Below are 24,502 nucleotides of genomic sequence, written 5' to 3'. Positions count from 1 at the left end.
CAAACCTCTTTGTATGAGAAAGAAAAGGGGAAAACAGGGGTCGGTCAAGTTAACAGGCAGTTTTCAAGTCTCAATCTCGGGGGTGCTATTCAACTTGCCTTTGCAATTTGCAAAACACACGGAAAAAAAACCCAATCTTTTCCACTTTTTCTAAATATTTTTTAAAATAAATTATATATTTAATCAATCAATTATTAATTTAGTTCTATTTTAATCTTAATATTTTTTAAAACATAATTAATATTATATTTTAATTTTATTCATCATCATTAAAAAATTAATAGTGAATTGATATATTACCGTAAAACCATATCACATTATTATTAAAAGATATTACATTCAATAATTTTATTAATTAATTTATATATATGATCGAAATAAAACTAAAACATAAAATAATTTTAAAAAGTAGTTAGGTGATCATTGATCAAAACTAAATTCAAATGACAATTGAACGAGTAAATGGTTAATTTACCCCAATTTTTATTCATATCCAAAACTATAAAATAAAAGTTTCCCTGTTTTTTCATGGCCCCTGGTTTTGCTCCCTCTCCACCTTTATATACCACCTTTGCACCTTTCTTCCCCAACAGTTAAACAATCCCTCGCCATTGATATTTTCCACTTTTCTTCTTCTTATCTTCTCGATTCAAACGAACCCCCTTTTTATTCCTGCAGGTTTCTTGGTTCAACCTTTGTTTTGCACGAAAAATAGTGTTTTCCGTGCAATATCCTGGTTTGGTATATTCTATTAAAACTTTAAATTTAAATTTAAATAAGATCGAGAGGAGGTTTTTGATGATGATGGATGCAGGTGGATGCGTGGAGCAAGGGAAAAACATCATCACGGCGGCGAAGCACGTAAACAAAAGGGTCAGATACGCCAACAAGACAATCAAGAAGAACAACAGATCATCGTCGTCGTGTAAGAAGATGAGAAGAGAGGCTGTGTTTCCACGGGTCCCGGAAGTTCTGCAACAACTCTTCGTTTCCTGCAGAGAAATCTTCAAAGGCCCCGGCACTGTTCCTCCTGCTTCTGATGTAAACAAGCTTCGCAGTATTCTGGGTAAGTAATAAGCAGTGGCGGAGCCACGTATTAGTAAGGGTTGACACGTTTCTACCATGAAATTAGTATTTTTTTTATTAGTTACTTATTATTTTGGGTACAGTCTCCAACCTAAAATTTTATTTATATTCATCTCATTTAAAATTTTTATATCTTTCACGAATGGCTTTTAGATACACTATTGAAAATAAGTGTTCATCACCAAAATTCAACTGTTTTGTTGAAGAAATTTCCAGCTTTGTCTAAATCTTTTTCATTGTTTATTAATGGTAACTTATGGATCATGTATTGTTTAGGAATTCGTTAGATTTGTATAGTTAAAAGAAAGTTCAGTTTCTGTCATTTAGTGTAATCACTTCACCTTCATATCGGTTTAATTCTGTGAAAATCGATGGTTGATGCATGCATGGGTTAACTAAATAGATGTTTTGATTATATATTAGGTGATTTTTATATATAGGAATTTGGAAATTGACTCACTTTTAGCACAGGAAAGTGGTGGTGTTTGTGGATCCCACATCTCCGTTGTCGGCCGTGTCTTTTCATATTATATATATTAGCTGACCTTATTCGTGTAATGAAATAAGGAGAGGTAAGGTAGTAGCTTGTCTTTAATTATAAATTGAGAGTAATTTTTGTGGAAGACCTCCGGTAATTATAAATTATCCACCGTGAGACTCGATCTCACAATCACAAGATTAAAAGTCTTGCGTAGCTGATTGGACAATTCTTTTCATACTATATATAAACAATGGGTTTTCTTATTTCTTTGTGCTCGTACTGTTTTTGGGTCCTAAATATTAAATTTGTAATAACTTTTGTTTTCATTTTTTTTTAGATAAGATGAAGGCAGAAGATGTTGGACTTGGCAAAAATCTGCACTTCTTCAAGGCAAGGGGTGCGGTCAAAGGCACTCCAAGAGTCACCTGTACTACCATTTACCAGTGTGATGAGTTCTCGGTAAGACCTAACTTTGCCATCTTTCATGTATTGCGATGTTTATTATTATTACTGACATAATAATTATTATTGAGGTCGTTGATACATATCGCAATCATATAATAACAGTTTTAGATAATGTTATTATTATTATTATTATTAACTTTTGTAATAATTTAATTAAAAATGGATTTAAAATTTTATATTAATGGTCGAATTTATAAAGTTTTAGAGGATCAACATATTAAAGTTTAGACGGATAAAATTAGATTATCAATAAAAAATATAAAAAATAATTTAAATTATTTAAAAATTTAAATTTTCCGGATAGTGATGGCTCCATTTAACACCTTAGTCCATCCTAGTTAAACCTGTAGCATAACTGGATTGGTATATTCTATAAGTTTAATATAGCAATGCTTGCACAAGGAACCATCAACATTCATACTTGGATTTGTATTGTGCAGTTGTGCATTTTCTTTATACCAGAGGCGGCGGTCATCCCGCTGCATAATCATCCGGGGATGACTGTTTTCAGCAAGCTTTTACTCGGAACAATGCACATAAAATCATACGATTGGATTGGGTCGATCCGATCGATAAAAAAGAACGACACGACACCATCCCCCCAATGTAAGACTTCTGTCTTTCGACGAATTCATTCATGATCTTCGTCAATATGATTATGATCCAAGTTTTTCCATTTCTTCAGTGAGATTGGCAAGGTTGAAAGCCAACAGTGCATACACGGCGCCGTGCGACACGTCGGTGTTGTATCCGACAACCGGAGGCAACATCCATGAATTCACGGCCGTAACGCCATGCGCGGTGCTCGATGTCATGGGACCTCCGTATTCCAAAGACGAAGGCCGCGATTGCTCCTATTACAAAGATTTCCCCTATAGGGATCATGAAGATGGAGGAACAAGAGGAGTGAGTGAAGAAGAGGGAGAATGTTATGGATGGTTGCAAGAAATTGAAGCGCCGGAGGGTGCAGAGATGGATAGAATGGAGTACTTTGGTCCTCAGATTAAACAAACCACCTTTTAGATAGTGGGAAAAATATCAAGGCTTTTTATACGATCACCACACTGTTCCTTCACAGACTATACAATTTTTATTGGTTTTAAACAAGGTGGGCTAATGGTTTGTGAAATACTTTTATGTTAATTACGAGGGCTTAAAATGTTGAATGAACTTTGACGAGCATTGTTGTTTTACTTAAAAAGTTTGTACCATTAAATAAAAAACATAGAAAGTAGTTTATACCATTAAATGAAAAACAAAGAATGTGTAATCCATTGGTAGTTTAAGTTATGGCTTCTACGCATGTACTTGAATCATGCAACGTGTATGCATCAAGTACCATCTACTTTTATTTGATAATACTATATCAAGTAAAATATATTATTTGATAATAAAAGTGCATTGACTTTTTTGAGAATTTATCAATTGTGAGGTTTAATTTTTTTATGCAAATAGAAACGGTTAACTTTTATTGAAAATAAAGAAATATTTGAAATTATAACAATGTTTAAAATTATAAATATAAACTAAATACATAATTAGAACATTTCTTATAATAGTTGATACGAGAAATTAATCACTTAAAATTATAGAAAGACTATATAAGAAAGAAGATAAAATTCATCCTAAAAACTAAAATAAAATATAGATAAGATTAGATTTGATTGTATCGGATAACAAATTATAATATAAGATTTAACTATTGAAAGATCATCAACAATCGCAAATCTAAATCGAGAGAATTATAATTTCCTTCCAAAAGAGTCTCTTGTATCGTTTCTTCAAATTATTATAAATTTGAAGTTATAGAATAATAGTTAACTAATATGGTGTATTGGATTTTTTTAATTAAGTTTTAGGAATATGATTAACAAATGAGAGTAAAATCTATTTATACAATTTAAAAATAAAAATATTTTTAATGTATTTTTTTGTAAATTATAATTTCGTTGTTAATCACTGATCTGTTGAGGCCTTCAGAGTATCTAGGAAGTTTCATAATTTTATAATTTTGTAAAAGAAAATCAATTACCTCTATGAATATGAATTCAAGGTTAGTTTACAAAGAAATCACTAAAATTGCATAAATTTAGGGGAAAGTTTTGATTGTTATCTTCAAGCTTGAAACTCATCGTTGAATGTTAGTTTGTAAGGAATCTATGACATAGATGAGATGCCAGGTATGTTTTCAGATGTCTCAATTTTTCATGTTACTTTTGTAGGCATGAGTGCATGCATTCTTTTGTGGTGTTAAATGAACTAGATAAGGAGAACCATCATGTGAGGATCAAGTGTCTAGTTGGTAGACCATAGCAGAATAAGCAAAGATGTTTTAGATTTTCTTCGAGGGTTTGTGTGATCAAACCTTAGAAAATTTTAAAATCCAGAGTTCAGCGTAGGAGATGAAGATCTCCATGAGAGTTAAGAATACCAAGTAGCTTTAATCAGTATGTCAATCACTCTATTTGCTAGAAACGTCATAATATACCTCAGTCAGTGCCACGACACTTCAGTTGCTAACTGGACGCAGATGACCCAAGTACTCTTGATGAGTAAGTTAGCATAATATATATTCTGATTCAGTAGTTCTGAAATCCACCATATATACTAAGAGCGCTAAAGGTCAGGAGTGAGTTGCGAGTCTCGAAGTGCAGAGATTCCTCTAATTTTGTCAATATGTAGTCATGCGCGATCAGTAAGGAATCAACTAAGTGAGCCAAGCCTCGTTAGTTATGTCTTCGTGTTGGTATATGAACGGGAGCTATATACAACACATAGAAGTATGCAGCGTTATATAGTATCGTAGACTTTGGGTGCTTCATATTAAAGAAAATTAAGTTCGTTAAGCATCGTATGACTAACGATAGTTGTCATCGAATAACTTAAGGATGGTAAGCGTTAGCGAGTGCAAGATGTAGAGTCTTAGAACCGCTAAGTTAGAGTTTGTTTTGTGTTGCGTACTCTTCAAGAGAGTCAAATGTTACAAGTATCGCTAGATGAGTGGTCCATTTTTAGTTGTGAGTACCTTAAATACACGATCAGGTGATCAAAGCATATGTAGGCCGTAAGGTATATAAGAAACAGTCAAGTTCTATGAATGAGTATTGAATTAGAGTTGCGCAGCAAAAGCATAGAGATTTACGTCGGTCGAGAATTATCGTCGCTTCTCTAGTAGTCAATATTGAGACAATGTTGACAAGTGTTGTAACATCTCAGGATATGGTATGATGAGTTACATGTGTTCAACAAGTAAAAAAGGTTATCAGTTTATGCAGTGAGTTAACTCGATTGAGTAAGGTTAACCAAAAAAAGGAATTTAGCGATAACAGTGAATCTTACAAAAGCGTCATCCTTGTGGCCCGTTCCAAGCGTATAGTGTCAGATTGTAAGAATGTGATTTCTTTATCTCCGTGCTTTTAAAAGGTTTACGCTTGAAGTTTGGCATTGGTAGCACCCTCAGAAAATCATTGATCAATTTTACGATTTCTAAGCCCTATGTCAGCTGTAAGGACTTCTTCCTTTAGAATCAGTTTTGATATAAGTTTATGTACTTCAATATTCCTAAGTGTTTGACTTAAGGATAAGTCGTCGTTTGGATCGAGTTTTAACACCTCAATTTATAGACTAGTAGTTTCGGGTTTACCTAGGAGGTAAGTGGACCCCGTAGATTTATTTATTTAGCCTTTAATAGTTAAAGTAATATGCTGGAAATTAGATGTTAGAATGTTGAATTAATGTTAAAATATGAAATTGGATTAATTTGGAAAATTAGTAAAGTTTGGGGATTAAATCATAAACACGAAAAAGATATGGACTTAAGTGAAAATTTTGTAATCTTTGAGGTAATATGTTTTAATTAAATGCTGGAAATTTTTGGTTGATCGATGACTAAATTACATATTTGTATAAGTTATGGGTATGAAATGGAAATTGGTATAAGTTAATAATTATAAATTAAACATGTTATTAGAATGTTCGAATTTATTTTATGATGCTTAAATTTAAGATTAGATAGCAAAGAGGACTATATTGAATAAAATAGAAAAGTTGAGATGAAATTCTAAAAAAAAATATCCTATGATTAGAATTATAGTATAATGGATTTATAATTGAATTTGGAAAGTTGTAACAGTATAAGAGTTAAATCGCAAAATGGAAAGAGATTGAAGACTTAAATGACAATTGTATAATTATTAAAAAAAGATTTTAAATAATATATTGGAATCAAATATATTAAAAATATTACATTATGATTTTATGCGGTTAAATAGTTTGGTAATAAATGTTAAACTAAGAGATTTTAAAAGAAACAAAATTTCCCCCTCCTTCAAACAGTAATTGTTAAACAAAAAATGTGACATCCTTAATTTGTATTCATAAATTAATGTGAGTTAAGGGTGTTACATGTTAAATGAGGAGGGAAAAGAAACATGCTAATTATACTTAATTTGTTCTCCCATTAAGTTTTGAAGAGGAAAAAACATTAATAAAATTTTAGATTGATATGGAAAATCGAAAAATAGATTTGGTGAATTGATGGTGGAAATTTGGAAAGACTCAAATTAAAAAGATTTAATTGGATTTTTTTTAAATTTTGGGAAAGAAATATCAAATTAGAATTTTATGAGAAGTTGAACAATTTATTAATATTAATACAAAAGTTCATTAATAACAATTGACACTTTAAAAAACTCATGGGCCTATTATTTTAATTTTTTTAAAAATTTTATTATAAAAATAAAGAAAAATATTATACTAGTTTTTTTAATTTGTTGGCCCTAGGTGGGCGCCCCTCCTGTCCTGGCCCAGGGCCGGCCCTGTCTGCACATTTCTTACTTTTAATCTCAGTCATATGTTTTTACTCATCAAATGATCCCAAATATGTGTAAAACTAATAAGTTTTACACTAATTTTTAGTCATTAGATTTAAATAAATAATTATATTAAATTTTATTAAAATTTATAACTCATAAATAAATAATTATTTAAATCACAATAAAATATTTTTTTCTTTTTGGGATTAGAATTTAGGGTTTAAAGTGTAAGATTTGGGTTTTTGATATAGGTTTCTAGAGTTTGAGAATTTGGTGTTTGAGGTTTTAGATTTAGGATTTGGTAAAAGAGATATTGTTTTAATGTCAGTTAAAATATATTTATTTATGAGTTATAAATTTTAACTAAATCTAATTCATTTATGTATTTAAATCTAATGGCTACAAATTAGCGTAAAAATTACTAATTTAATATAGTGTAACCAGTGGTGGAACTTGACGAAAAAGTTTGAAGGGGCCAATTTAAAATTTTAAAAAATAAATTCAAAGGTTTAAATTAAAATTTTTAAAAAATTAGGGTCTAATTAAAAAATAATTTGAAATTTTGAGAGGCTTAATGAGAATTTTTAAATGTTATGGGAGGGGATTAGTTAAGAACACTAAAAGTTATAAAGTTTAATATGAATTTCTATAAATTTTGAGGGGGGGAATAATTTTTTTACAAAAATTATGAGTCTAAATTATAATTTTTTAAATTTTGGGGGGCCATGGCCCCAGTAGTCCTTGTTGAATTTTGCCCGAGAGTGTAAGCGAATCATACATATATATATATATATATATATATATATATATATATATATATATATATATATATATATATAATCATATATTTTTTATTTTTTATATTTAATATGGGGTGAGTTTTTTCAATAATACAGTCGAAAAAAATTGTTCTGATAGGGCACTCGAGAGATTATTTGTTCAAATGGGGTGAATGTTACAGTACACATCGAAGTCGCATTAGGCTCTCCGCATCCCCAAGGTCGCATGAAACACCATGTGACTCCCCGCCCCTGATCACAATGCCTCTCTCTCCCCCAATTTTAGCATTCTCAATTTTTTATCTAATGATTAAAACTTAAATAATAAATTTGAATAAAAATTTAAATTCGTTTTATTCTTTTTACTGATTTCCTATGATGTTGTTTAGCTCAAGATTAGAACTTTTGTATAATAATAATAATTACGGATGGACACATAAAAGTATGTTTGGTAATTAATTTTGAAATTTAGAAAATAAAGAATTTATAAAATCTTAAAGAATAAAAATAAATTATTAATAAAAAATAAAAATAAATCTAAAGCATATGATTTGAATTTTTTTTAAAACGATTATATCATATATTCTCTCTTGATTCATTGATGATAATAATTATAAAAGAATGAAGATATGAGATGAAATCATGAAAAACATGAGATGAAATAATGTCATAATCATAGCAGCAATAACTCAACATGGTCAAAGTTCGGTAAAAATTCGACTTAGGTTGACTTGATTCGAGACCTTAACGAGTTGAGTCGAACAAAGTTTAAATCAACTAAATAAGTACGCAAGCAACTCTTTAATTTTTTATATAATTTTTAGTAGTTATCTTAAAAAAAAAATTTATTACACTAAAAAATAAACCTTATTTATTATTTTAATATATTTGTGGATTGTTATTTTAGTTTAGACTTTAAAATTACTTCATACACTTTTTGAAAAAAAAATTGGTTAAATTTTTTAATTTATCTTTATATTAAGTTATATATAGTGTTAGTAGATTTTACCTATATTTAAGAAAATAAGATAAAATTTTCAGTGAACTAAACAAACAATGTGGCGAGCAATGAATATTGAGCTTAATGAGCAACGAGTCAAGCAACAAGTTTTCTTAACGAGCACGAGTCAAGCAAAATTTTAACGAGCAAAGAGTTTAGTCGAGCAACAAAAATTTTTAACGAGCACTAATCAGGTACTGTCCAACTAACGATCGACTCACTCGATAATCACCCCTAATCTCATATATTATCTTTTGATTCATTGATAATAATAAGAATAATAATAAGAGTATGGAAAATATGAGATGAACTCATGTCATAAGCATATTTTATGAATGATGAATGTGAGTGAGTGTTTTATTCCCAAACTATTCCCTTTCCACACATACACATACACATACACATACACATACACATACACATACACATACACATACACATACACATACACATACACATACACATACACATACACATACACATACACATACACATACACATACACATACACATACACATACACATACACATACACATACACATACACATACACATACACATACACATACACATACACATACACACATACACATACACATACACATACACATACACATACACATACACATACACATACACATACACATACACATACACATACACATACACATACACATACACATACACATACACATACACATACACATACACATACACATACACATACACATACACATACACATACACATACACATACACATACACATACACATACACATACACATACACATACACATACACATACACATACACATACACATACACATACACATACAAAGGCTGTAATCAAATCCCAACGAACAGTCCACTGAAACCTTCAAAAACATTTCTTCATTTTCCTTCTTTTTATAAACCTTTTTAAACTTTTAAGAAAAAGGGAAATTGGATATTGAGATTTCTTCGTATAAGTTCAACTTTACTCTACTTTGTTACTTGCGATTTTGTTTTCATATTTTAAAATTATAAAATAGTTATGAATAATATTTATTCAAATAAATATTAGAAGAATTAATCATTACATTTATAATATATAATCAAACTAAATTAATAATGAAAGTATACGCTTAAATTTAATATTCGATAAATTAATAATCTCTCTAAAATAATAATTTTTCAGTTTCGATTTGAGTTCAAGATCTAAATTAATAATTTCGATAAATTAATAAGATAATAATTTTTCAGAAGACCTTCATATAAATTTATGGTCCTTTCAATATTATAAATTAATAATACTATAAAATTACAAATCTAAATAGGACAATTTAGTAAAATATGATTATGTTGTTGTTTGTTTTTCTTAAAATTTAAATCTAATAGCATTTCATCTATAACTTTTCCTAAAATATGAACATCATTCAATTAATAAATAAAAATTTGTGTTTTATTCATGAAAAACAATGTAAGTTCGTTGAATCGAAAAAAATATCTTCAAATTAATAAATTATTAATTTATTGATTAATTAATACATCTTTAAATTAATAAAATTGTATGGTCCTGATATTTCTAATTGATAGAGGTTTTATTGTATAATAAGATTGTGTGCAGTCCTAATTTTCTCTTTTTCTTACTCTGTTATTTTTTTCTTTTACCATTATTGGCTAGCGATGATATCAATTGTAGTGTTGGTTGATAATCGTCGATATTTTTTATTTTTTATTTTCTTATATCACATCTTTATTTTTCTCTTATTCTTTTAAAGTTTTAATAACTTTTATTTTATGACATGTTTTCTTTGTTTTTAAAATACGTTTTTTTTGTCTTTTGACATGTTATTGATCTTTTTGGACATTATTTTTGTTTAATTTTTTTAGAGTTGTATTTGACATCGTCTCAACTGATCAAAATGTCACTTATTTGTTACATTTTAATATTTCTTGCTTTGGACCTCAGATTAGATTTGGATACGCGGTTTGCATTCAGAAATAGTTTTCTCACAACACTCGACTCTGATTTGTGATTGTCGATGATCTCTCAATAGTTTAATTTCATGTTGTAGTTCGTTTATCGAATGGAGTTAAATGTGTTCATATCTATATTTGGTTTAGGTTTTTAATGAATATTTAACAATTTTCATATATGGATTTTGTATGATCACAAGTTACTAATTACTTGTCTCAATGACTACAAGAAATGTCTTAATTATATATTTAAAATTTTCATATATAATCTTGCAATAATCAAGTGACATTAATGGTAAAGGAATTGCTATTATTTTTTGATGTCCCGAGTTTGAGCACCAAGAATACCAGGTGTGTAAGCATTTAATGTTAAATGGTTGAGATTTATCTTTTGAACAAATATTATTTTATATGTATCTCAAATTAATAAAAAAATTATAAATCTCCATTATAAATTTTAGATATATTTTTAATAAGACTGATGACTTATATTTTCATAAAAATAATATATGTCAAGTTCTATGGATGAGTATTGAATTAGAGTTGCGCAGCAAAAGCATTAAATGAGTGGTCCATTTTTAGTTGTGAATACCTTAAATACGCGATCAGGTGATCAAAGCATATGTAGGCTGTAAGGTATATAAGAAACAGTCAAGTTCTATGGATGAGTATTGAATTAGAGTTGCGCAGCAAAAGCATAGTGATTTACGTTGGTCGAGAATTATCGTCGCTTCTCTAGTAGTTAATATTGAGACAATGTTGACAAGTGTTGTAACATCTCAGGATGTGGTATGATGAGTTACATGTGTTCAACAAGTAAAAAAGGCTATCAGTTTATGCAGTGAGTTAACTCGATTGAGTAAGGTTAACCAAAAAAAGGAATTTAGCAATAACAGTGAATCTCAGAGAAGCGTCATCCTTGTGGTATGTTCCAAGCGTATAGTGTCAGATTGTAAGAATGTGATTTCTTTAGCTCCGTGCTTTTTAAAGGTTTACACTTGAAGTTTGGCATTGGTAGCACCCTCAGAAAATCGTTGATCAATTTTACGATTTCTAAGCCCTATGTCAGCTGTAAGGACTTCTTCCTTTAGAATCAGTTTTTATATAAGTTTATGTACTTCAATATTCCTAAGTGTTTGACTTAAGGATAAGTCGTCGTTTGGATCGAGTAAATTTTGAGGACGAAATTTCTTTTAAGGAATGGAGAGTTTTAACACCTCAATTTATAGGCTAGTAGTTTCGGGTTTACCTAGGAGATAAGTGGACCCTGTATATTTCTTTATTTGAGTTGTGTTTAATTGAGTTGGTTTTGGGCCCAATTAGCCTTTAATAGTTAAAGTAATATGCTGGAAATTAGATGTTAGAATGTTGAATTAATGTTAAAATATGAAATTGGATTAATTTGGAAAATTAGTAAAGTTTGGGGATTAAATCATAAACACAAAAAATATATGGACTTAAGTGAAAATTTTGTAATCTTTGAGGTAATATGTTTTAATTAAATGCTGGAAATTTTTGGTTGATTGAGGACTAAATTACATATTTTATAAGTTATGGGTATGAAATGGAAATTGGTATAAGTTAATAATTATAAATTAAACCAAAAATTAATCCAATATATAATTAAAATAGAAAAGTTGAGATGAAATTCTAAAAAAATATATCCTATGATTAGAATTATAGTATAATGGATTTATAATTGAATTTGGAAAGTTGTAATAGTATAAGAGTTAAATCGCAAAATGGAAAGAGATTGAAGACTTAAATGACAATTGTATAATTATTAAAAAAAGATTTTAAATAATATATTGGAATCAAATATATTAAAAATATTACATCATGATTTTACGCGGTTAAATAGTTTGATAATAAATGTTAAACTAGGAGATTTTAAAAGAAACAAAATTTTTCCCTCTTTCGAACAGTAATTGTTAAACAAAAAATGTGACATCCTTAATTTGTATTCATAAATTAATGTGAGTTAAGGGTGTTACATGTTAAATGAGGAGGGGAAAAGAAACATGCTAATTATACTTAATTTTTTCTCCCATTGAGTTTTGAAAAGGAACAAAACATTAATAAAATTTTAGATTGATATGAAAAATCGAAAAATAGATTTGGTGAATTGATGGTGGAAATTTGGAAAGACTCAAATTAAAAAGATTTAATTGGATTTTTTTTAAAATTTTGGGAAAGAAATATTAAATTAGAATTTTATGAGAAGTTGAACAATTTATTAATATTAATACAAAAGTTCATTAATAACAATTGACACTTTAAAAAACTCATGGGCCTATTATTTTAATTTTTTTAAAAATTTTATTATAAAAAAAAAAAAATATTATACTAGTTTTTTTTAATTTGTTGTCCCTGGGTGGGCGCCCCTCCTGTCATGGCCCAGGGCCGGCCCTGTCTTCACATTTCTTACTTTTAATCTCTCAGTCATATGTTTTTACTCATCAAATGATCCTAAATATGTGTAAAACTAAAAGAGTCATATATGTGGGTTATGATCCACTTACACTACGTAAAACTAATAAGTTTTACACTAATTTTTAGTCATTAGATTTAAATAAATAATTATCTTAAATTTTATTAAAATTTATAACTCATAAATAAATATTTATTTAAATCACAATAAAATATTTTTTCCTTTTTGGGATTAGAATTTAGGGTTTAAAGTTTAATATTTGGATTTTTGATATAGGTTTTTAGAGTTTGAGAATTTGGGGTTTGAGGTTTTAGATTTAGGATTTGGTAAAAAGAGATATTGTTTTAATGTCAGTTAAAATATATTTATGTATGAGTTATAAATTTTAACTAAATCTAATTCATTTATGTATTTAAATCTAATGGCTACAAATTAGCGTAAAAATTATTAATTTAATATAGTGTAAGCAGTGGTGGAACTTGACGAAAAAGTTTGAGGGGGCCAATTTAAAATTTTAAAAAATAAATTCAAAGGTTTAAATTAAAATTTTTAAAAAATTGTGAAGGGTTTAGTTTATACTTTTTTTAAAAAAAATTAGGGTCTAATTAAAAATTTTTGAAAATTTGAGAGGCTTAATGAGAATTTTTAAATATTATGGGAGGGGATTAATTAAGAACACTAAAAGTTATAAAGTTTAATATGAATTTCTATAAATTTGGGGGGGGGCAAATTAATTTTTTTACAAAAATTAAGAGTCTAAATTATAATTTTTTAAATTTTGGGGGGCTATGGTCCCAGAGTCCTTGTTGAATTTTGCCCGAGAGTGTAAGTGAATCATATATATATATATATATATATATAATTTAAATAATCATATATTTTATATTTAATATGGGGTGATTTTTTTCAATAATACAGTCGAAAAAAATTTGTTCCGATAGGGCACCCGAGAGATTATTTATTCAAATGGGGTGAATGCTACAATACATATCGAACTCGCACTAGGCTCCCTGCGTCTCCTCAAGGTCGCATGGAACACCATGTGACTCTCCCTCCCCTTATCACAATGTGTCTCTCTACCCCCAATTTTAACATTCTCAATTTTTTATCTAATGATTAAAACTTAAATAAAAAATGAAATATGAAAACAAATTGGGAGGCATCTCCCTCAAATTTATATTAGAGTCGCATGGATTGCAATTCGTCTTTGGGGTGTACTGTAGCAATTACCTTATTTGAAGATATAATTCCAATAGTGTTCTATTCGACTGCATTATTGCAAAAAAATCAACCATTTAATATGTGACAAATATAAATATATGTCTAAAAATATTATGAAACTCTAGTAGGATAGGTACAAGGTATGGTAAAGGTTGATTGAACTTGTTTGTTAACTCAAATCTGTGACATTATAAATACAAAACAAAATCTACCTCTTATATTAAGAAAAATATACTTTATAAAATATTCTAAATGAAACTTTTTTTTCCAATAATTTATTCATTTGAAAATAAAAATTCAATAAAATGAAAGTAAATTCTTTTTTTTAAATAGTCATAAATAATAAATTTGAATAAAAATTTAAATTCGTTTTATTCTTTTTACTGATTTCCTATGATGTTGTTTAGCTCAAGATTAGAACTTTTGTATAATAATAATAATTACGGATGGACACATAAAAGTATGTTGGTAATTAATTTTGAAATTTAGAAAATAAAAAATTTATAAAATCTTAAAGAATAAAAATAAATTATTAATAAAAAATAAAAATAAATCTAAAGCATATGATTTGAATTTTTTTAAAAACGATTATATCATATATTCTCTCTTGATTCATTGATGATAATAATTATAAAAGAATGAAGATATGAGATGAAATCATGAAAAACATGAGATGAAATAATGTCATAATCATAGCAGCAATAACTTAATTTGGTCAAAGTTCGGTAAAAACTCGACTTAGGTTGACTTGATTCGAGACCTTAATGAGTTGAGTCGAACAAAGTCTAAATCGACTAAATAAGTACGCAGGCAACTCTTTAATTTTTTATATAATTTTTAGTAGTTATCTTAAAAAAATATTTATTACACTAAAAAATAAACCTTATTTATTATTTTAATATATTTGTGGATTGTTATTTTGGTTTAGACTTTAAAATTACTTCATACACTTTTTGAAAAAAAAAAAATTGGTTAAATTTTTTAATTTATCTTTATATTAAGTTTATATATAGTGTTAGTAGATTTTACCTATATTTAAGAAAATAAGGTAAAATTTTCAGTGAGCTAAACAAATAACGAGGCGAGCAATGAACATCGAGCTTAATGTGCAACGAGTCAAGCAACAAATTTTCTTAACGAGCACGAGTCGAACAAAATTTTAACGAGCAAAGAGTCGAGTCGAGCAACAAAAATTTTTAACGAGCACTAATCAGGTACTGCCCAACTAACGATCGACTCACTTGATAATCACCCCTAATCTCATATATTATCTCTTGATTCATCGATAATAATAAGAATAATAATAAAAGAATGAAAAGTATGAAAAATATGAGATGAAAATGAAATCATGTCATAAGCATATTTTATGAATGATGAATGTGAGTGAGTATTTTATTCCCAAACTATTCCCTTTCCACACATACACATACAAAGATTGTGTGCAGTCCTAATTTTCTCTTTTTCTTACTCTGTTATTTTTTTTTCTTTTACCATTATTGGCTAGCGATGATATCAATTGTAGTGTTGGTTGGTAATCGTTGATATTTTTTATTTTCTTATATCACATCTTTATTTTTCTCTTATTCTTTTAAAGTTTTAATAACTTTTATCTTATGACATGTTTTCTTTGTTTTTATAATACGTTTTTTTGTCTTTTGACATGTTATTGATCTTTTTGGACATTATTTTTGTTTAATATTTTTAGAGTTGTATTTGACATCGTCTCAACTGATCAATATGTCACTTATTTGTTACATTTTAATATTTCTTGCTTTGGACCTCAGATTAGATTTGGATACGCGGTTTGCATTCAGAGATAGTTTTCTCATAACACTCGACTCTGATTTGTGATTGTCGATAATCTCTCAATAGTTTAATTTCATGTTGTAGTTCGTTTATCGAATGGAGTTAAATGTGTTCATATCTATATTTGGTTTAGGTTTTTAATGAATATTTAACAAATTTCATATATGGTTTTTGTATGATCACAAGTTACTAATTACTTGTCTCAATGACTACAGGAAATGTCTTAATTATATATTTAAAATTTTCATATATAATCTTGCAATAATCAAGTGACATTAGTGGTAAAGGAATTGCTATTATTTTTTGATGTCCCGAGTTTGAGCACCAAGAATATCAGGTGTGTAAGCATTTAATGTTAAATGGTTGAGATTTATCTTTTGAACAAATATTATTTTATACGTATCTCAAATTAATAAAAAAAATTATAAATCTCCATTATAAATTTTAGATATATTTTTAATAAAACTGATGACTTATATTTTCATAAAAATAAAATAGATAATAGGATTCAAAATAAGTATAAAAAATTATCATAAAAGTTATATTTAAGATTATAAAAAAAATGTTAAAAATCCTAATTTTTTTTCTTTCTTTTTAACTCCTTCAGCCGCAATTTTTTTTCCCCTTTTAACTTTGCTGGCAACGGTATTTAGACTTTGGCTCGGTATTTAATTTTTTAATTAAGAATTAATATTTAGGGTAAAATATGCGTTTAATACTTAAACTTTTAATTTTGAACTATTTTAATACATAAAATTTCAAAATATTTAAAATTATACCTACAATTTAGTTTTTATTTCATTTTAGTACCTCAGTTCAAAATTTATCGTTAAGTTTTGAAAAAAAATTAAAAATTTAGGTACTAAAAAGGGCCAAATCTTATAGTTTAGGTCTAAATGTGTTAAATTTTTAACGGCTAAATAATAAAATGAAAAACTAAACGTTAAATATGATTTTAAAAAATTTAAAAGTTTAAGTATTAAAACAAATTAAAACTGTTAGTTTAAATATTAAATACGTAGTTTAACCTAATATTTATATAGTGAAAAATGCCAATACCTTCGACTTCTAAGGGTAAATATAAAATGGAGAATAGAACACGCTGGAAACATCACTTGCCCAACACACGGCCTCCCTACTCCTCCATGTGATTGCCACGTGATGTTTCTTCCTACTCAATCTTTTTCGAATTATCAAAAATACCCCCAATCGTTTTATTATTTTTTATTGCATGAAAACAATACTTGTTATTCTTAATAATTTATAAAATTTATACTCCATTAATTCATTTCTGAGCCATTACCGATTACTATTTAATAAAAAAATATTTAAATTAAATTATAATAATATTAAAATTAAAACTAAAACTAAAAATAAAATTAAATATTTTTTTTTATAAATGATAATAGATTCTTTTTAAATCATATCTAGGAACGTGCCCATGATTTCAACTTAAGGGAGGCAAAAATATAATTTTTCTAAAGTCAGAGGGTAATTTCATAATTATACTATAAATATTTAAATTTTATATATAAATTAAATGTAAAAAAAAAGATTTGCTGGTTTGAGGGGGGCCTACAGCCCCTCCCATTACCCTAATAGATTCGTCTCTGATCATATCTAAATTAAAAGTGTTAATGTATTAAGCTAGATATAGATCAGATTTATGTACAATATTAACCCACTTCATATTTATTCAATTTAAATTTATTTTAAATATAGGTTTGTTTTTTCTAAAATTTTCATTTGTAAATATTTAATTCAAGTTTATTTTAGGTCTACCCATATTTTAAAAAAAGTAAAATATAATTTTGTTTAATATTTATTAATTATATATATATATATATTATGTTATTTTTTAAAGGAGCGTTTCTCTCTTTTAAATACAAACAACATAATATATATTTATTTATAATGTCACGTATTATTATATATTTAATTTTTATATTATATAAAATAGAAATATATAAAAAAGGATAGGTTCTAATTACACAATGTAAAACTAAAACATTTTACACATTTTTAACATCGTTGGATATAAGAAATCAAATGATGATATTAACATTAAGAAATAATAATATATTCATTGGAGGGAAAAATTAATCTCAACTTTTGATTTCTCCTATCTAACAGTCTTGAAAAAGTGTAAAACTAGGAATTTTACACTAAGTGAATTTAACCTTATAAAAATTGTATAATATAATATATCACAAACTTAAAAATTGAGTCCAATACAAATCCTAAATGTTAGAATCCTAGACTTCTTTTATATTTTAGATTTATATAATATTTGTATCTAAATCTATTTTTTTCAATTATAATTAGTTCTTATTTTTAAGAAAATACTATCGTCTTTTCTATAAAATAAATAAATAAAAGTTTCTCTTATTGGTGTGACGTTTATCCATTTTTTCGATTTTGTTAATCGATAACGACACCAATTTTAATATTGGTTATTGACCGTTAATATTTTTTATTGTCTTTTTCTTTTCTACATTGTATCTTTATTTTTTTTTCAAAAAATATGCATGTGTTGCACGTATTCATTTACCTTTATGACACATTTTCCTATATTTTTTTGGCATTTTTTTTTGCTCTTTGATCGTTTTTCGTTTATTTTTTAAGGGTTGATTTGGCATTGTCACAATTGATCAAGATGACACTTATTCTGATATCTTGTTAATCTTCCCTGCTTTGGATCCTCGAATTAGATTTGGATACTTGATTTGCGTTTGCGGATAGCTTTTCACATCACTCGAGTCGTATTTGCGGTTTGCCGATAGTCTTTGAATAGCCTGATCCCCTTTTGTGGTTCGTTTGCCAATGCGATCAGATCTGTTTGTATCTATCTTTGTTCGAGATTTTTTGGTTAGATTTAATCTTTCCTTGTATGATCCTTATGTGATTTTAAGTTGCTAGTTTTGTTTCATTGATTATAGGAAAATTTCCTAATTATGTGCTTAATTTATGGTTGTAATTGTAAATATTTATTGTAATTTGAGGTATTTTTTATTTTGAATAAAATTAGTTTCTTATTTTAAAAAATCTATTTTTTTCTAAATTTTGATCGATACTTCAATTTTACTTAGAGATGTATATTTAGAATTCGATGGATATCGATTTAATTTAATAAGATGGATTTTATTTTACTTTGGAAAGTTTTGATCATATCATATTTTTAAAAGATGAGGTCGGATAAGATTTGAGTTCAGGAGAAATTTAACATGATTTAATTTGAGATAATATTATAATTATTTATTAATTTAATAAAGAGATTTATTTAAATACGAAATTGTATATTCAAAATATGTCAACACTTGAGTCGTTTTAATACCAAATTAACATGTAAATACAAAGAATCTAAATTTGTTCTCCCATATTTGGCGAAAAAAGATGTTTGGAAAAAGGGAAGTCAACAAGAGAAGAAAGTAGGGCTAGTTTGGTCAATTGATCCAGTGGTGACAATTCCAAACCTCTTTGTATGAGAAAGAAAAGGGGAAAACAGGGGTCGGTCAAGTTAACAGGCAGTTTTCAAGTCTCAATCTTGGGGGCGCTATTCAACTTGCCTTAGCAATTTGCAAAACACACTGGAAAAAAAAAACCAATCTTTTCCACTTTTTCTAAATATTTTTTAAAATAAATTATATATTTAATCAATCAATTATTAATTTAATTCTATTTTAATCATCTTAATATTTTTTAAAACATAATTAATATTATATTATATTTTTAATTTTATTCATTATCATTAAAAAAATAACAGTATATTATCGTAAAATCATATCACATTTTTATTAAAAAAATATTACATTCACTAATTTTATTAATTTATTTACGATATGTGATCAAAATAAAACCAAAACATAACGTTAATGATAATTTTCAAATATAGTTAATTGATCAAAACTAAATTCAAATGACAATTGAACGACTAAATGGTTAATTTACCCCAATTTTTATTCATATCCAAAACTATAAAATAAAAGATTTCCCAGTTTTTCAGGGCCCCTGGTTTTGCTCCCTCTCCACCTTTATATACCACCTTTGCACCTTTCTTCCCCAACCGATAAACAATCCCTCGCCATTGATATTTTTCCACTTTTCTTCCTTTTTATCTTCTCGATTCAAACGAACCCCCTTTTTATTCCTGCGGGTTTCTTGTTCAACCTTTGTTTTGCACGAAAAATAGTGTTTTCCGATAAGGAAAACAGAGGAGAGGAGGTTTTTGATGATGATGGATGCAGGTGGATGCGTGGAGCAAGGCAAAAACATTATAACGGCAGCGAAGCACGTAAACAACAGGGTCAGATACGCCAACAAGACAATCAAGAAGAACAACAGATCAACGTCGTCGTGTAAGAAGATGAGAAGAGAGGCTGTGTTTCCACGGGTCCCGGAAGTTCTGCAACAACTCTTCGTTTCCTGCAGAGAAATCTTCAAAGGCCCCGGCACTGTTCCTCCTGCTTCTGATGTAAACAAGCTTCGCGGTATTCTGGGTAAGTAATAAGCAGTGGCGGAGCCACGTAAGGGTTGGCACGTTTCTACCGTGAAATCTGAGTTTTTTTCTATTAATTACTTATTTTTTTGCGTAAATTCTCCAAGCTGAAATTTTATTTATACTCGTCTCATTTAAAAATTTTATATCATTAACGAATAGGTGCCTAAAAATATATTTTTGGAGTGTTCATCACCAAAATTCAACTGTTTTATTGAAGAAATTTCCAGTTTTGTCTGAATCTTTCTCATTGTTTATAAATGGTAACGTATGGATCATGTAATATTTAGGAATTCGTTAGATTTGCATAGTTAAAAGAAAGTTCAGTTTCTGTCATTTAGTGTAATCACTTCACCTTCATATCGGTTTAATTCTGTGAAAATCGATGGCTAATGCATGCATGGGTTAACTAAATAGATGTTTTGATTATACATATTAGGTGATTTTTATATATAGGAATTTGGAAATTGACTCACTTTTAGCAACACCAGGAAAGTGGTGGTGTTTGTGGATCCCACGTCTCTGTTGTCGGCAGTGTATTTTCATATTATATATATATAAACAATTGGTTTTCTTATTTCTATGTGCTCGTACTGGTTTTGGGTCCTAAATATTAAATTTGTAATAACTTTTGTTTTCATTTTTTTTAGATAAGATGAAGGCAGGAGATGTTGGACTTAGCAAAAATCTGCACTTCTTCAAGGCAAGGGGTGCGGTCAAAGGCACTCCAAGAGTCACCTGTACTACCATTTACCAGTGTGATGAGTTCTCGGTTAGACCTAACTTTGCCATCTTTCATGTATTGCGATGTTTATTATTATTACTGACATAATAATTATTATTGAGGTCGTTACGCGTATCACAGTCGTGTAATAATGGTTTTAGACAATATTATTACTACTATTATTAACTTTTGTAATAGTTTAATCAAAGATGGATTTAAAATTTTATGTTATGGGTAATTTATAAAATTTTAGAGGATCAATATATAAAAGTTTAAACTCATAAAATTAGATTATTAATAAAAAATAATCTAAAATTATATAATTTTAAATTTTTCAGAAAGTGATGGCTCCATTTAACCCCTTAGTCCATCCCTAGTTAAACCTATAGTTTAACTGAGCTGGTATATTCTATAAGTTTAATGTAGCGATGCTTGCACAAGGAACCATCAACATTCATAGTTGGATTTATATTGTGCAGTTGTGCATTTTCTTTCTACCAGAGGCGGCGGTCATACCGCTGCATAATCATCCGGGGATGACTGTTTTCAGCAAGCTTTTACTCGGAACAATGCACATAAAATCATACGATTGGGTCGATCCGATCGATACGAAGAACGACACGACACCATCCCCCCAATGTAAGATTTATGTCTTTCGACGAATTCATTCATGATCTTCGTCAATATGATTATGATCCAAGTTTTTCCATTTCTTCAGTGAGATTGGCAAGGTTGAAAGCCAACAGTGCGTACACAGCGCCGTGCGACACTTCAGTGTTATATCCGACAACCGGAGGCAACATCCATGAATTCACGGCCGTAACGCCTTGCGCGGTGCTCGATGTCATGGGACCTCCGTATTCCAAAGACGACGGCCGCGATTGCTCCTTTTACAAAGATTTCCCCTACTGGGATCATGAAGATGGAGGAACAAGAAGAGTGAGTGAAGAAGAGGGAGAATGTTATGGATGGTTGCAAGAAATTGAAGCGCCGAAGGGTGCAGAGATGGATAGAATTGAGTATTTGGGTCCTCAGATTAAATAAACCACCTTTTAGATTCATAAATATCTTGTAGATGGTGGGGAAAATATCAAGGCTTTTAATACGATCAGCACACTGTTCCTTCACAGACTATACAATTTTTATTGGTTTTAAACAAGGTGGGCTAATGGTTGTGAAATACTTTTATGTTAATTACGAGGGCTTAAAAATTATTTCTTAAACTTAAAAATCAAACTTTTTTTTATTATTTCAATGTATATGTGAATTATTACTTTAATTTTATATTTTAAAATTACTTCATACACTTTTTTTTTAAATTTGGTTAAATTTTTTAATTTATCTTTATATGAAGTTCTATATAGTATTAGTAGATTTACCTATAATTAAGAAAATAACGTAAAAATTTCAGTGAGCTCAACATTCAACGAGGTAAGCAATGAACGTCGAGTTTAATGAACAAAGAGTCAAGCAATAAATTTTCTGAACTAGCACGAGTCGAGTAATAATTTTTTTTAATAAACACTAATCAGGCACTGTCCAACTCATGATCGACCCACTCGATAATCACCCCTAATCTCATATATTCTCTCTTGATTCATTGATAATAATAAGAATAAAAATAAAAGAATGAAAAGTACGAAAAATATGAGATGAAATCATGTCATAAGCATATTTTATGAATGATGAATGTGAGTAAGTGTTTTATTCCCAAGCTATTTCCTTTCTACACATACACATATACATATATATATATATATGCATATGTATACGCATACGTATACACATACGTATACGCATATGCATACACATACACATACGTATACGCATACAAAGGCCGTAATCAAATCCCAACGAACAGTCCACTGAAACCTTCAAAAACATTTCTTCATTTTCCTTCTTTTTATAAACCTTTTTAAACTTTTAAGAAAAAGGGAAATTGGATATTGAGATTTCTTCGTATAAGTTCAACTTTACTCTACTTTGTTACTTGCGATTTTGTTTTCATATTTTAAAATTATAAAATAGTTATGAATAATATTTATTCAAATAAATATTATAAGAATTAATCATTACATTTATAATATATAATCAAACTAAATTAATAATGAAAGTATACGCTTAAATTTAATATTCGATAAATTAATAATTTCTCTAAAATAATAATTTTTCAGTTTCGATTTGAGTTCAAGGTCTAAATTAATAATTTCGATAAATTAATAAGATAATAATTTTTCAGAAGGCCTTCATATAAATTTATGGTCCCTTCAATATTATAAATTAATAATGCTATAAAATTACAGATCTAACTAGGACAATTTAGTAAAATATGATTTTTTTTGTTTGTTTTTCTTAAAATTTAAATTTAATACCATTTCATCTATAACTTTTCTTAAATATGACATCATTCAATTAGTAAATAAAAATGTGTTTTTATTCATGAAAAATAATGTAAGTTCGTTGAATCGAAAAAAATATCTTCAAATTAATAAATTATTAATTTATTAATTAATTAATACATCTTTAAATTAATAAAATTGTATGGTCCCGATATTACTAATTGATAGAGGTTTTATTCTATAATATGATTGTGTACAGTCCTATTTCTCTCTCTTTTTCTTACTCTGTTATTTTTTTCTTTTACCATTATTGGCTAGCGATGATATCAATAGTTCTGATGGAGTCAAATGTGTTCGTATGTATATTTGGTTTAGGTTTTTTAACGAATATTTAACAATTTTCATATATGATTTTTGTATGATCAAGTTACTAATTAATTGTCTCAATTACTACAAGAAATGTTGCTAATTACTTGTCTCAATGACTACAGGAAATGTCTTAATTATATATTTAAAATTTTCATATATAATCTTGCAAGAATTAAGTGACCTTAGTGGTAAATAAATTGTTATTATTTTTTGATGCCTCAAGTTCGAGCATCAAGAATAACAGGTGTGTGAGCATTTAATGTCAAATTGTTAATATTTATCTTTTGAACATATATCGTTTTATACTTATCTCAAATTAATACAAAAATTATAATTCTCCATTATAAATTTTAGATATTTTTTTGAATAAAACTGACGACTTATATTTACATAAAAATAGCATATAATAAGATTCAAAATAAGTATAAAAAAATTCTCATAACCTTATATCATATAAGTTAAAAATCTTAATTTTTACCCTTTCTTTTTACTCTTTCAGCCCCAAGTTTCTTTTTCTTTTTTTCCTTTTAACT

The 24,502-nt window shown here is 27.9% G+C and overlaps 2 protein-coding genes across 3 annotated transcripts; both read left to right on the top strand.

Moving 5' to 3' along the window:
• Positions 1 to 520: 520 nt before the first annotated feature.
• LOC120148626 (plant cysteine oxidase 2-like) lies at positions 521 to 3,207 on the top strand. 2 transcript variants are annotated; one of them, XM_039161706.1, is made up of 5 exons: positions 521 to 741; positions 815 to 1,066; positions 1,905 to 2,026; positions 2,473 to 2,638; positions 2,718 to 3,207. In XM_039161706.1, the coding sequence occupies exons 2-5, from the start codon at positions 934 to 936 to the stop codon at positions 3,053 to 3,055; spliced, it is 759 nt and encodes a 252-aa protein (XP_039017637.1). In that variant the 5' UTR covers positions 521 to 741; positions 815 to 933; the 3' UTR covers positions 3,056 to 3,207. The 2 variants fall into 2 exon arrangements, with proteins under 2 accessions (XP_039017637.1, XP_039017634.1); XM_039161703.1 differs by lacking the exon at positions 521 to 741 and having other exon boundaries at positions 799 to 1,066.
• Positions 3,208 to 20,119: 16,912 nt separating this feature from the next.
• Positions 20,120 to 22,331, top strand: LOC120148646 (plant cysteine oxidase 2-like). The gene is made up of 4 exons (XM_039161713.1): positions 20,120 to 20,538; positions 21,188 to 21,309; positions 21,741 to 21,900; positions 21,980 to 22,331. The coding sequence occupies exons 1-4, from the start codon at positions 20,271 to 20,273 to the stop codon at positions 22,303 to 22,305; spliced, it is 876 nt and encodes a 291-aa protein (XP_039017644.1). The 5' UTR covers positions 20,120 to 20,270; the 3' UTR covers positions 22,306 to 22,331.
• The last annotated feature ends 2,171 nt before the right edge of the window (positions 22,332 to 24,502 follow it).

This window comes from Hibiscus syriacus, unplaced genomic scaffold (genome assembly GCF_006381635.1).
Source record: "Hibiscus syriacus cultivar Baekdansim isolate YM2019G1 unplaced genomic scaffold, ASM638163v2 tig00002684_pilon, whole genome shotgun sequence".
Taxonomy (NCBI): Eukaryota; Viridiplantae; Streptophyta; class Magnoliopsida; order Malvales; family Malvaceae; genus Hibiscus; species Hibiscus syriacus.
The sequence above is the reverse complement of the archived record's forward strand: the minus strand, read 5'-3'. Positions and strand labels throughout refer to the sequence as shown.

Coding starts and splice junctions, on each gene's coding strand:
- LOC120148626 (XM_039161703.1), top strand. CDS start 799: ATGATGATGGATGCAGGTGGATGCGTGGAGCAAGGGAAAAACATCATC. Junction 1,067..1,904: donor CAAGCTTCGCAGTATTCTGG/GTAAGTAATAAG, acceptor ATTTTTTTTTAG/ATAAGATGAAGGCAGAAGAT. Junction 2,639..2,717: donor CACGACACCATCCCCCCAAT/GTAAGACTTCTG, acceptor CCATTTCTTCAG/TGAGATTGGCAAGGTTGAAA.
- LOC120148646 (XM_039161713.1), top strand. CDS start 20,271: ATGATGATGGATGCAGGTGGATGCGTGGAGCAAGGCAAAAACATTATA. Junction 20,539..21,187: donor CAAGCTTCGCGGTATTCTGG/GTAAGTAATAAG, acceptor CATTTTTTTTAG/ATAAGATGAAGGCAGGAGAT. Junction 21,310..21,740: donor ACCAGTGTGATGAGTTCTCG/GTTAGACCTAAC, acceptor TATATTGTGCAG/TTGTGCATTTTCTTTCTACC.